Source organism: Salvia splendens, chromosome 6 (assembly GCF_004379255.2).
Source record: "Salvia splendens isolate huo1 chromosome 6, SspV2, whole genome shotgun sequence".
In the NCBI taxonomy this organism is placed as follows: Eukaryota; Viridiplantae; Streptophyta; class Magnoliopsida; order Lamiales; family Lamiaceae; genus Salvia; species Salvia splendens.
Genome location: NC_056037.1, coordinates 7,635,858 through 7,650,658, shown reverse-complemented (window position 1 = coordinate 7,650,658; position 14,801 = coordinate 7,635,858). Strand labels below are relative to the sequence as shown.

At 36.3% G+C, this 14,801-nt stretch overlaps 1 protein-coding gene across 1 annotated transcript; it reads left to right on the top strand.

Moving 5' to 3' along the window:
- The first annotated feature begins 10,416 nt into the window (after positions 1–10,416).
- On the top strand, positions 10,417–11,414 carry LOC121807758 (protein G1-like1). The gene has a single exon (XM_042208066.1). It carries the CDS (start codon positions 10,576–10,578, stop codon positions 11,182–11,184), a length of 609 nt encoding a protein of 202 aa, XP_042064000.1. The 5' UTR covers positions 10,417–10,575; the 3' UTR covers positions 11,185–11,414.
- The last annotated feature ends 3,387 nt before the right edge of the window (positions 11,415–14,801 follow it).

Below are 14,801 nucleotides of genomic sequence, written 5' to 3'. Positions count from 1 at the left end.
TTTCTTCAAAAACTTGTTGATGTAGTCAGTTTGGAATAGCCACAACTTCCCCTTACTTCTATCTCTGATTATATCCATGCCTAGTATTCTTTTGGCAGCACCTAGGTCTTTAATTTCAAAACTGGTGCTGAGCTGGTCCTTGACCTTTCTGATCTCATTTATATCCTTCCCTGATATATATCTTCTATTGTATGTAGATAATATTAACATATCATTTCTGCTTTGTCAACAAGAATCCATGTTTTATTCTTGAGTATAGAGTCAATTTCTTCTCTCATGGCTTAGATCCACTGCTTTGATTCTGGACTGGTAATGGCCTCTGCATAGGAGCTAGGCTCTGAATATTCCAGGTGCTCAGTTATGTGGAGAGCATAGAACAACATCTCAGTGTCTCTAAATCTGGTTGGAGGCCTGATATTTGTTCTTCTAGTTCTGTCCCTAGCCAACTGATAATCACTGAGATCTTCATGTGCATCTGATCTTTCTGTAGAAATATGATCTATGCTTTCATGTATAGGATTAGTGATCTCACTTTGACCACCATCATCAAAGGAGTCAGAGAGATCATCATAGTTATTCCCAGCAACATGAGCATTCTCCACCTCAAAGTGAGCATCATCTTCCACAGCCTCAGAAACAGATCCAAGCTGATTTTTCTTATCCAGAAAAGGCATTTTGTGCCCAATGAAGACCACATCCCTACTTACCAATATCTTTTGATTACATGGCTCTAGACACCAAAGCCTATATCCCTTCACACCCTTCTGGTATCCCAGCATGATGCATTTGAGAGCTCTAGCATTCAATTTTCATTGCTTCTGGTGTGCAAAAGCTTTACAACCAAAATGCTTTAGCCTGCTATAATCTGACCTTCCACCATACCATCTTTCATCTGGAACTGCTCCACCTATCCCAGATGCTGGGCATTTATTGATCAAATAGGCAGCAGTGGAGACTGCTTCTGCCCAAAAATGCTTGCCTACTCCAGAAGAACTCAACATACATCTTGCTCTTTCAAGCAAAGTTCGATTCATCCTCTCAGCAACTCCATTTTGTTGAGGGTTTGCTGGGACAGTCTTGTGTCTCTTAATCCCTTTCTCTTGACAGAAAAGATCAAACTCCTTGGACAAATACTCTAGTCCATTGTCTGTTCTCAAGATTTTTGGTGTAGTGCATTTTTCATTGTTAACCTCTGTACACCAATCTTTGAATGTTTTAAATGCATTAGACTTTTCTTTCAATATGTACACCCAGACCTTCCTTGACCAATCATCAATTATTGACATGTAATACCTCCCTCCACCTAAACTCTTGAGTGGTGCAAGTTCTCAAAGATCTGAATGTATGTAATTCAGAGGAGAAGTTGAGGTATGTTTACCTATTGGAAAGCTTTGTTTCTTTGATTTTCCCAGCAAGCAATCCTCACAAACGTCTATCCTTTCTTCTGCACTGGCTTCTATCAAGCCCATTTTAATCAAGGCTTTCAGACTGCCCTCTGCAGGGTGTCCTAATCTTTGATGCCAAACTTTCAAATCTGGTGTGGTGGTTGAATGTGATTCACCTTCAATGACTGTAGCCTGGAGATAGTATAAGCTACCATTCCTCCTAGCAATCATCTTGACATGGGAATCCTTGCAAATCTGCATCTCACATTGCTGTGATATGAAGGAATATCCCTTCTGCTCCAAAGTTCCCAGAGAGATTAAATTTCTTTTGACTTCAGGAATGTATCTGACATCTGATAGCACCTTGACAGATCCATCATCAACTCTCAACATGATGCTTCCTATCCCTCTGATGCAGCATGTCTGATTATTTCCAAGAAACACAGTCTCATGTGTCTCCCTCAAATTCAGAAACCAATCTCCTGTGGGACACATATGAAACGAGCAACCGGAGTCCATTACCCAGAACACCTTTTCACATTTATCTATCACATTCATCACCTCAGGCACCTCATCAGCCTCACTATTCACAATATTAGAGTGGGAATTCCCTTCATTGGCTTGCTTCTTCTTCTAGGCATAGCAGTCATGTTTTAAATGCACTGGCTTCTTGCACCAGTGGCAAGAACGAGTTTTTTTTACTCTAGAGACTTCAGCCTTTGAATCCTCATACTTTTTTTTGAACTTCTTCTTACTAAACTTCTTGATGTTTAGAGATTCTGGCTGCGGATCAATCCTTTTAACTGCTCCCTTCTGCAATTCCTTGGCCATGAGAGCAGCATGGACCTCAGCAAACGTGATCTGTTTATCTCTCCCGTACAGAATAACATCCCTCATTTGATCATATGAATCGGGGAGAGCGTTGAGCACCAAGATGCCTTTGTCTTCATCACCTATCTTCACATCAACTGCCTCAAGATCATCTATCGATTTGCAGAAGTCTTCTAGCTGCTCAAGAATCGGTTTATTCTCCAAGAAACTATAGGAATAAAGCCTCCTTTTCATGTAGAGACGGTTAGCTAAGGACTTAGCCATATATACCTCATCAAGTTTCTTCAATATTCCGGCGGCGGTTGTCTCAGTCTGCACCTCCCTCAACACCTTATCTCCAAGGCACAATATCACTGCATTATGTGCTTTGAGGAGCATCTCATCGAGCCTTGCTTGGGCCCTTTTCCTCGAGGGCAGGAGCCTTTCCTTTTGCGTCTGCATCGGCCGGGGTCAAAGCCGCAGCCAAACCTTGCTGCACAAGAACGACTCGCATTTTCATCTTCCACAAGCCGTAGTCATTTTTCCCCGTGACTTTTTCATCTTCAAGATGTGCCGCCATTGCTATTCTTCGATCGATCACACCCTTCCCACAGACGGCGCCAATTGTTGAAAGTAAATGAGATATGAAAGATCAAGAAAGAAGAGTGTTTAGTAGAAGAAGATGAACAGACTTGAGTTGTTGAGAAAATCAAATGAAAACTCTTATTGAATCAGTGAGTAGTATTTTACAACTTGAATCATACACTACAATGAACTAACAAACTATCTACTTATACTAGAGATCAAGTTAATGAGATCTTTCACAAGATCTTGTTGAGTTAGTTGAAACTGCCTCCAACGGCTAACTTCCAACTTCTTGAACCTTGATCTGCTGCTCCGCAGCTCCACCCTAGGTCTGCACGCGTTCACTCCATGATCAACCATCTACATTAACATATAATAATAGTAAAATTCCTCGACAAAGAAGAAATTCGGACTAAGGATGGTCCATGCATGACGTTAGGAAGAAGAGTGCACTCGTGAGATTAGAGAGAAAGAAACGTGAATTGCCCTAGTTGAGGTTCTAGATAGGGTTTTGTGAACGAGAGAATGAGAAATGGAATTTTATTTCATATTTTTTCAATGATTAATCATCAATGGGATTCTAGTGTTTATAGACTCTGCAGCCTAGTTTTTATAGTTTTTATATATCAGGAAAGAATCAACAAGAAAATCCGAAGATATTCTAATTTATACCTAAACTATATCTTGCAGGAAATATATTAAAGGAATACAAAATATTACGTTTGAATAAACTAAAGATCATATGCAAGGATTTGCATGGATCTTCACTTCTTCGGGCGTGAATGAATGGGCCATGGTGGGGGAGGCTTGGCGCTCTTGGGCTGCTCATTTGGTTGTCAGGTCCGTTGTGGGGTTCAAGTGTCTATCATATTTCTTATGTCCACAAATAGGAGTCTCGTTTTTCTATTTTAGTTTCTCCACGAATAGATGTCCCTATTCATTTTTATACTAATAGGTTTAATATTCCATTAATTCATTCTACTTATATTTTATTTAAAATTAATAGCACATATACAATATACCACTAACTTTTTTCCACTCAATTTTCTTAACATTTCTTAGGATCCATCGTGAAAAGAAATTGGACTCCTATTTCTTAGACGGTGGGAGTTGTACTTATATTTTACTTTAAGCAAGTTATTTTCACCAAACGATGATATTTTGTTTACAAGTTTTATTGTCTACTTTAAAATTTTGTACAGCTACATCACCATTTCACACCAATAACTAGAAGCCAATGCATCTCATGATTTAAATGCCAATTTCCAAAAAAAATGAATGTGATACTGATACCAACTTGTACAAGAAAAATAAGATAGCAAAATTGGTAGCCAATAAAAATGAGTACCCCAAAATTGCAACCTATAAAAACAGCCCACACTGGTACTGGGTCTTACAAAACTTTTGGATATATGATGATGATTCAAATATACTACTGCAGATATGCATGTATCACAAATTATGAAAAGACAAGAAATGGAAAAGTGCTACAGTATTTGAGCAGACAAGGCGAGTAGGAAGAAGAAGTCGTACTGCAAGGGCCTCTGGATTGTACCGATATTAATAATTTTTGGGTTGCAACGAAATTGCACATGGGACTACATCTGATAAATCCTGCCAACATACCATAAAGTAAATCTAACGATTTAAATAAAAAACCAAACATAAAATAATTTCATCTGTTTGATTTGACCTATTGACAAGATGTAACATTTACCACCATCGAACACCCCACCACAAAAAGCGGATGCTAATTATTTTCCTAAGAAAATTTTACCTTTAAACAATTAAGTTTTGGCACTATAATACTCCCTCCGTGTCCCGGACTACACTTATTTTCTTTCTGGGCGTCCGAAGTGATTTGCACTCTTTCCATTTTTAGTAAAAATTATCACCTACAGCCGCAATTGTTGACTTTGCTATACACTCATTCCTTAATCTCCGTGCCAAAAAGGAAATGTGCGAATAGTCCAGAACGGAAAGGAAATGTGCGAGTAGTCTGGGACGGAGGGAGTATATACTCCTATAGTAATTGTTTCGAAGAAAGAAGGTAGTAAATCTTCCAAAAATTTGGAGTATTGTTTTATTTTTAGGATTTAATCCTTTATATTTATTTGGCCATCACTAAATATTTAATAAAATACTTTGGAGTATCATTTATTTTTACTACAATGAATCTATAAATATTTTAACCCACACAGCCAACATCTAATATCATTTCGAAACTCATCTTCATTTGAAATATCTCATACTGATATCTCACTTCCCTCATGTACACAATTGTTTGGTGGAATGAGTACCTTTTTAATTGAATTATTCTTCCATTTCTTGATATTTTCATTCCCGTCCACTAATTTTTATGCAAATAAACAAAAAATTTGATCAATCCGAGATCTTTGACGGGCATTGATCACTCTACTATTAAGCTAGCCCACACACTTCCTGTTCACTTCTTAATTCGTCTTAGCATGAGTTCATGGTTCATGGTGGAGATCCATACAAATTACAAGGTGTCCATTTAGGGATTATAAAAAGCAAATAACAAAATTATGTATAGGAGCTTAGGAATGTGATCAAATGTAAACTTTAAATATTATACAAACTCTAAACTATGATCTGGACCGTTAAAAAATATCAACAGATGACAAAATAGTAGCACCAGAAATGTCAACACAATGTCAACGGTTGATGCAGTGTTGACATTTTCTGTTGCTTCTATTTTGTCATCTGTTGATATTTTTTAACGGTCGAGGTCATAGTTTGGAGTTTGTACAATATATGAGTTTGCATTTTATCACTATCCTAGGAGCTTATATATAACATTATTTTCAGGTTGTCTGGTAATTATTTTCACTTGATTGAATATTAATTTACGTGACATAATTCTGATTAATTAGAGTACAATTTAAGCTCCTAATTGTAGATATCCTCATTCCTCACAGACCACACTTATTTAGTTGTGTGTATAGAATTTCTACCCAGAAAGCAATAAATAGCTTGATTAAAACCTAAAATAACTGTTGTAAAATTAGAGAATTATTAGACGGGACTCAATGTAAAATCAAAGGACAATAATAATAACATAAAGGCTGTTCACTTTGTATGCTCAATAAATTAGGTACTGAATAGTAAACATCACAGCTTTTTGCATGCCCTCATTTTTTTTATTCACTCAAAACATCCAACGATTTGATTCAGCTTTTAAATAGGATCTATTGCATATAATGTACCTAGTCTTGTAATATTCATTCTATTTATAGAACTAAACAATCATATTATGAGTCTCAAATCTTCTATCCCAATTAAAAACGTAAAATCAAAAGATCTATCGATTGTGGCATATAACCGTGCCACATTTACCGTACTCATATTAGAAAATTATTAATTCAATGCAAGAAAATGAACTCGTCCACAATATTGCTGGGAAGAATTAACATCACAATGCTAGTATTCATTTACTAATTGTCCTTCATCCCATATTAATTGAGACATTTTTGGACATAAAACTTAAGAAAGTAGGATTTAATGGATTACTACCTACTACTCCCTCCATGTCACAGTAGTAGAGACGTTTCTTTTTAACACGCGATTTTAAGAAAAATTGTATTAAGTGACTAAGTAAAGTAAGAATAAAATAGAAAATAAAAAAGGTAGAAAAAGAAAGAGAGAATACAAAGAGATAATATAGTGAGAAAAAGGAAATTAAGTGAGAAGAAATGCTTTGATTTTTATTAAAAATAAAATGATCAAATTATTATAGAACACACTAAAATGACAAAATAACTTCACTCTTATGGAAAATAGTAAGTTCTATATTAAAAAAAAAAAGTAAAGCAAGAGAAATTAAATGGATGACTTTTTTATTATAAAATAAATTATCCAAGTAATTTAGAGTAATTAAGTGTAACAAGTTCGATGTAGAAAATTGAACCTGTCTATATTGTGGGGTAGGGATGTCAATTTAGCCCGCAACCTGTGGGCTGGCCCGAATAGCCCGCCAAATTTATAGGGTTAGGGCTGAAAATTTTCAGCCCGATAAAATTACAGCCCGATTAGCCCGCACCCGACTAACCCGCAACCCGTTAGGGCCAGACCCGAAAACCCGATGGGCTGGCCCGGAAACCCGATAAAATTTCTATTGTTCTATTTGTTTGACTCTAATTCGACACTTCATTGATTATTTTATAATATACATTACTGAAAAAATAACTTTCCATTTTATATATTAAATATATAAATTATATATTAAGTTTTTATTAATATAATAATAAATAAATGAATTAGAAACTTCAAATTCACTAAAAAAATATATTTAAATTTCTAAACATGCTTTAAAATTTCTTGATGTTTATGTTTTATTTTGAAAAAATCTCAAATATTAGTATTTGATCATATTTATGTTTGAGTTTAAGCATATATCTCAAATTTATCATAATTAAATATTTTATATTTTATAAATATAATTAATTTTCACCATTATTTATTGGATTGATCGCATGTTAATTTTATCGGTAGCAACCCGATTAACCCGATGGGCTAACCCGAAACCCGAGCCTTTAGGGTTAGGGTTGAACTTTTATAACCCGGAAAAATCACAACCCGATTAGCCCGCACCCGATTGACCCACAACCCGAATAGGGTTGGCCCGAAACCCGGTGGGCTGGCCCGATTGACATCCCTATTGTGGGGTAAGAATTAAAATCCCAATGCTAGAATCATTTACTAATAAAATAAGGTATTGATTAAGATCCCAATGCTAGAAATCATTTAGTTTGGTGTATGTGCTATGGATAATGTAAAAAACTGATTGTGGGAAATGGGAATAATATCGATTGGAAGTATAGAAGATTATATTATTATTTATTTATTATTTTTAGGAAAAAAAAGAGTTCCAAAAATAGGACTTGATTTGAAAAGGTCAAAATATAATTGATTAGACGCATTTATGCCTGATTGACAATGCAAGCCACATATATAGAATGCACTTTCTCAACCAGTTTTTCTTAATTTGTTCAAACCAAAACCAGCAAATTTACTACACTGAACTACTCAATTTTCTCAGTCCCAAATATAGAAATTGCAATGAATTACTACGTTACATTAGATTCTTTAACTATTTCACTAATTCAAGCTTAAAACAAAAATGATCTCGGCAACATATATAATCCACCATTCTTGTATAGTTGTATATGTATCGAATTTGAAAAATATAATCATTATATCCCTAAAAAATTTCATCTTTCAAAGTACTGTATTAAAATACTCCCATGTATATATTGGCCACCCATTGCGTGCTTATGCACGCATATTCGTGTAAGGCAGTGTACTTAACATCACGCTTAGAGTGTCCACAATGGTGGCCCTTGAAGGCCACCAAATGTGGCCCGGCCACCATTCGTAGCTCTCATGTGGCCCTCCGCAATGGTAAAGTAACAAAATTAACAAAATTAACAAGGGCCACCAAATGTGGCCTTCTATAAAAAAAATTAATTTGTTTTTTTTAATGTTATTTTTAATTTAACTATATTAAATTTTATTAGACTTTAAATTTATGATATTTATAAATTTAATTAAAACAAAATAATTGGGATTGTAAATAAAAAAATTCACAACCTAAAACCAAAATGTAACAAGAATTTCGTTGTATTATATTAAAATAGGAAAATTATACAATGAAAGTTTTCTAATTTAAAAACAACAACCCGAAAACCCATATCACTCTGCGGCGCCCCTTCTACGGTTCCAGACCTCTTCAACCATATCAGTCTGCAGTGATATATGCGATATTTGGCTCCGCATATCGGTGTACCACTGGATCAAGTATTCATTACTACGTAGTATTTTATAAATAATTTTCAAAATTAAAAAAAAATTAAATTAAATTCAGTGGCCTAGCCGCGAATGGCGGTCTGCTGCAGTGGAGGGCCGCGGCTCACACGGCTCAGCCGCGTGAAGGCCGCGGCCGTGGCTCGCCCTTGGCTCTCGGCCCTGCACCCCTCCTCTCGGCTCTCTGCAATGGGGGGCCGCGCACCGAGCCGCGGCTCGGTGCGCGGCCACCCACTGCATAGAGCCACGTTTTGCGGCTGAGGGCCGAGAGCCACGAGAGAGCCGCGGCCGCGGCCTTCACGCGGCTGAGCCGTGTGAACCGCGACCCTCCACTGCAGCGAGCCACGAAACGCGGCTGGGCCGCGGGAATTTTTTTTTTAATTTCAAATTTTTTTTTATAAATATGCACTTCCATTTTCATTTTTTCCACTTCATTTTACACTTCCAATCCCTAATTACATTTTTATCTTTTGATGTTGTGTTTTTTAAAAATTTTTGTTGTAGAATTTTCCTCTATCTATAGTACGACGAAAATTTGTCTTTAATTCGTAACTTTATTAAATTATGTTTATTTTCCAAATTATTAGTCTAATAAAATTTAATATAGTTAAATTAAAAAATATCATTAAAAAATCAAACAAATTAATATTTTTTGGAGAGGGCCACATTTCGTGACCCTTGTTGTTATTGTTAATTTTGTTCATTTACCATTGCGGAAGGCCACAAGAGAGCCACAAATGGCGGCCGGGCCAACTTTGGTGGCATTTAAGGACCACCATTGTGGACACTCTAAGTACTAAGTATGTGTTGTGGTGCTTTGTGCAGCTACTAAACACATCCCTAAGCATGCTCTGGATCAAAAAAAATCTAATCATCTTTGTAAAATACAGTAAATAATGTAAATTCCATCAATATAAGAAGATTGGTCAAATCACTGTTATCGTAGCATTAATATACCAAGAAAGAAGCAGGGTTTAGAATTGAAGTTGAAGGAGAGTGATGATTCTGATGCAACCCAACACTGCAAGAAATTGTACTGCCAAAGTTTGGAATTTTCCACAAATTAATTTTGTTTTTAATTTTTTTTTATGTAAATGAGGGGAAGAAATAATGTGAGAAGACGGGTTGAAGTGATATTCAAACTGTCATCACGTCCCCTCCTTTATTTCGTGGTGGTTTATATATGCCAGGGCCCTCCATTGTTTCTATCATGCAAGAAAATTAAATTAAAAGTAAAATAAAAAGAAGCAAATTCAATAATCACAAGCAAGGGTAAAAAGAATATATGACATGTCCATAAAGTTGTAGGCTTGTTTATTTCTACAAAACTATGGGTATGCTTGTTTTATTTTTCCATTCATTCTTCTCCAATTCGATCTGTGTATATTAAATGCTGAAAATACGTGTTTGCTCATTTCTAATTTATTTTTATCTCATAATATTCAAAGTCACAAACATATTGTTAATTGTTATTGATTACAGTGGCATGGAATATGGAGAAGACCTAACAATATCAACTATACAAACTACAAACCCTACCCTAGAAATAAATAAACAAAAGACCTAACATGCCCATGCAAAATAAGTCCGAAATTTTAAGAAATTTATAAGTTACTCCTATAACATGCATGTATAAAAACTACACTAATGGAAAACATTAATTGTTCCCCTGCAAATACAACAAAAATAACCTTCTCTTAAACCACTCACAATCACACACGATTTACTACAACAAAATAAAAAAATAAAAATAGCAATTCAATTATTATCCCCTCCCACTTTATAAATAAATCCTTTGTTTCTCTGTCTGTTTCTTGAAATCATCGACAATCTTCTCTGCCTTCTTTCCTCTTTCCCGCACTCACTCTCAGTTTCCTTTCCAAACCTCAGATGAATCTCATCACCTTTCATCATAACATTAATAACTTAACTAAATTTTGAATTTTTTATTTCAAAAAAAGGGGGAAAAATGTCCGCTCCACCTCGCTACAATTCAAGCAGTCCTACCTCCGATTCGAGCTCCGGCAACCCGAAATTGGCGGCTCCGTCGTCGCTCAGCCGCTACGAATCGCAGAAGCGGCGCGACTGGAACACGTTCGGGCAGTACCTGAAGAACCACAAGCCGCCGCTGGTGCTGAGCCGCTGCAGCGGCGCCCACATCCTCGAATTCCTGCGCTACCTCGACCAATTCGGGAAGACGAAGGTCCACGGCGGCGGCTGCCCCTTCTTCGGCCACCCGCACCCGCCGGCGCCGTGCCCCTGCCCGCTTCGCCAGGCGTGGGGGAGCCTCGACGCGCTCGTCGGCCGCCTACGCGCCGCCTTCGAGGAGAACGGAGGGAGGCCGGAGACGAATCCGTTCGGCGCACGCGCCGTCAGGCTCTACCTCCGCGAGGTGAGGGATTCGCAGGCGAAGGCGCGCGGGATTGCGTATGAGAAGAAGAAGCGGAAGAAGCCGCTCAAGCAGCAGCAGCAGATGGAGATGGACGGCGGCGTGGAGGAGGAGGCCGCGGGATTGATGATGGTGGGATCGTCGGCGGCGAGGGGATCCATCATTCTTCCTTTATCTGTGCTTAATTAAGGAAATTACTCAAATTAGGGTTTCTTGATTTCGTTGGTTGGTTTTCGATGTTGATTAATTAGCTTTTTTTTTTTGCTAAAACGATGGAGCTCTTTTTCTAGTTTAATTAGCAGGGATGATTAAGGTTTTTCTTTTTTGCTTTTTTGGTGGTTAAGCTAGAATTAGGGTTAAGTGCAGGATGCTGTATGGATATGCTAGTTTAGTTTAGTAAGTTAAAATACAGTTTTTAATTATGGTGTTAAAGTTTGTCAATATTAGAGTTTCTTTCTCTGACACATGGTAAGTTTGTGTCAGTAATGATGAATTAATGATGATGATATGGGAGTATTAATCTTGAATTAATTTATAAGTGCTTGCAAACCCTAACTAATTTGTATTTGTGTGGTTGTGTTCCTGCAGCTGCTTCGTGTAGAGGTGTATGTGTTTTCATTTGCTTCAACTATGTCTATTACACTTTGAATATTATTTCAGTATTTTATTGCATTAAAGTTTATTATGTGTGTGTGTAAAAACTTCTATTCAGATACTGTTCATTGTAAAATCTACTCTAGAGTTTAGATATCATAAATGTAGACCAATTTTTAGCTCAGATTTTATGTCGCATATAAAAGCAAAATACATGGATATGTATCCATCACATATTCTCTTCAATTAATTCTTTATATATCCATTGGTGGCAAAAAACAAAGAAGAGAAAACCCTAGTTGATCAACAGATAGATTTGTAGTAGTATTAAATTCTAAAACTAGAATTACTATTGAGATTTGGAATGAGAGGCATTCATGAGCATATAATCTGATCGATTAATTTTGTGAACCAAATACAATAAATTCAATATTATCCTAATTAAGCACTTTATAAAAAATGATAAGTACCTACTATAATCTTGATGACGGATCATTAATAAGCTGCGTGATTGGCAGAAAAATGTATACATGCAAGCAATGTATTAAATCCAATGCTTCCCAATGGGGCGTTTGCCCTATTTTTAGGCAAATCGCAATCTTATATAGGCAAGTGTAGGTAGTTAGGTAAATAGATAGCTAGGTGTAACATGTGTGTATATATATGATGATATTATTCGAAGTTGGCATGTAAACATTGTAAAGCATGCCTATTTTAGACATGTTTCAATGTTCAATTACAAAAAAAATAAAAATAAATAAATTAATTAAGGTACGTCTATATTTATAAAACAACAAAAAATTATTTTGATAGAAGTTGGTGAATTTTTGTATAATATTATAATAATGGATGCGCATAATACAAATAACTCCTAACATTAAAATTGTTGAGAGCACAACAATAATAAATTCGTAAGTACTTTGGGATGCGCATAAATAAACTTTCACAAGTATTTATAGACCTAAAATAAATTCGTAAGTACTTTGTAAAGAGATTAAAATCACAAAGGGGAAATACACAAAAATCAGACATCAACCACATATATTATCATCCATGGATCAATCATCTTAACATATTCTTCCTAGTTTGATTATTCGATTTCATCACATTCATTATTGTTAGGTATTGGAAGATAGGTCCACGATAAGATAAAATGATTACAGAAAGGAACATTCCACTTTTGACATTAAAGAAAAATACACCACATTTCTTGGTAGACAAAGCTTCAATATCATCTGGCCTCCAATTTCTTCTATAATCACTTGTAATATATGATGTCAGCATTCACTTTATTCCAAAATTTTATTTTCCTTTTTGTGCTCATCGCCTTTCCATTCCATCCACCTCTTTCCAGATAGATACACATGTGATGGTCAAACATCTATTTTTAATTCTATATTATTCGTGAAATAATCAACAAAATGATTCATTTTCGATTGTGCGTGGCAACAGCACTGTATTTATATTGCCCTAATTACATTCAAAAGTTGAATTAGATGTTACGCCTTCGTTTTGATAAAGTAAATTTATTGAAGCCAAAAATTTCGTATAGTAATTTTTAAACGTCACTTAATCAATATATATTCGGTTTAGAAATTTTAGTAAACTACGTCCTCCTAGTATTATACAAATATTAGGTTATGAGCTTAATTAATTGAGCTAATTAGCTCACAAGTTAAGAATCGAATACCACTTACATGGCTAGATATTTTATTATTGATAGACATATACTAGAATGAATACTGGAGTAATTAATTCAGCTTTCATCGAATTTTATATATAGCTTCATCCTATCATTTTCCAACTAAAAAATCACCCTAAAAAACAAATAAAATCGTCGTTCATTTAAAAGAGAGATCTGCAATGGAAAAAAGGATTAATAATAAGAACCATACACCATATATATCACCTATTTCATTAAAAATGCTAACACACATGCAATGTGTAGAAAGGAGATATTTCTTGAGATGGAGGGATTAATCGAGAAGAGCAGATTTGTAGGAGGAAGATGTCATGCTTCTTATTTTTGTATATTTTTTTGTACAGCCTTTTACATCTCTTTATAGGAGAGAGCATATGTAAATATGGGAGAGAATAATCTATTCCTGATCCAAATCAATTACATATCAATTCCATGACTATTGATCAATTAATTGCTGAGTTTGATCCTTTCCCAGCTTAGAATGATTCTCTCCAATCTTTCCTTGTTGACACTGTCCCTCAAGTTGAGCAACGGCATCTCCGATGTTGAACTTGGCTAGAACTTCCTTGAAGAATTTGGTATTGACTGTCTTGGTCAAGATGTCTGCTAGCTGATGTTCTACTTGACAAACGGGAGCTCAAAAACTCCCTCATCGAGCTTCTCCTTGATGAAGTGGCGATCAATCTCTATGTGTTTGGTTCGATCATGTTGAACTGGATTTTCGGAGATACTGATTGCAGCCTTGTTGTCGCAGTATAATCGGCTGCTTTGTGCAGGTGGAAAGTTCATTTCTGACAGTAGTCTTCGCAGCCACAGGATTTCCGTTATGCCGCTCTTTACTCCACGAAATTCGGCCTCCGCACTTGACAAAGCTACCACCTTCAGCTTTTTACTTCTCCATGTCACCAAGTTTCCTCCAAGGAAGGTGAAGTACCCTGCCATGGACCTTCTATCATTTGGATTGCTTGCCCAATCGGCATCTGTGTATCAGTCGATCTCCAAATCTTCTTTTTTTTTCGAGTAGGATCCATATCCCGTCGTGCCCTTCAAATATCACACGATTCTCAATGCTGCCTCCATGTGACTTTCTTGGGGTCGATGCATGAACTGGCTTACTACCCCAACAGCATAGGCTATGTCCGGCCTCGTATGCGCAAGATAGATCAATTTCCCGACCAGGCGCCGGTACCTCCCCCTATCTGCCAATTCGCCTCCTTCTTCAAACTTCAATCCATGATTTAGTATGATTGGAGTTTCTGCCGGTTTGCACTCAAGTAGGCCAGTCTCTGCTAACAGGTCTAGAACGTACTTTTTCTGACGAAGGAAAATGCCATACTTTGACCGCAAAACTTCAATCCGTAGGAAGTATTTCATTTCTCCTAGATCCTTCATTTCAAATTCTTGAAACAAGCTTCTCTTCAGAGTCTCGATTTCTTCCTCATCATCTCCAGTGATAATCATGTCATCAACATAGATGATTAAGCAAGTGATCTTATCCCCCCTCTTCTTT

Excerpts from the sequence above, each read along its gene's own strand:
- LOC121807758 (XM_042208066.1), top strand. The coding sequence starts at position 10,576 with ATGTCCGCTCCACCTCGCTACAATTCAAGCAGTCCTACCTCCGATTCG.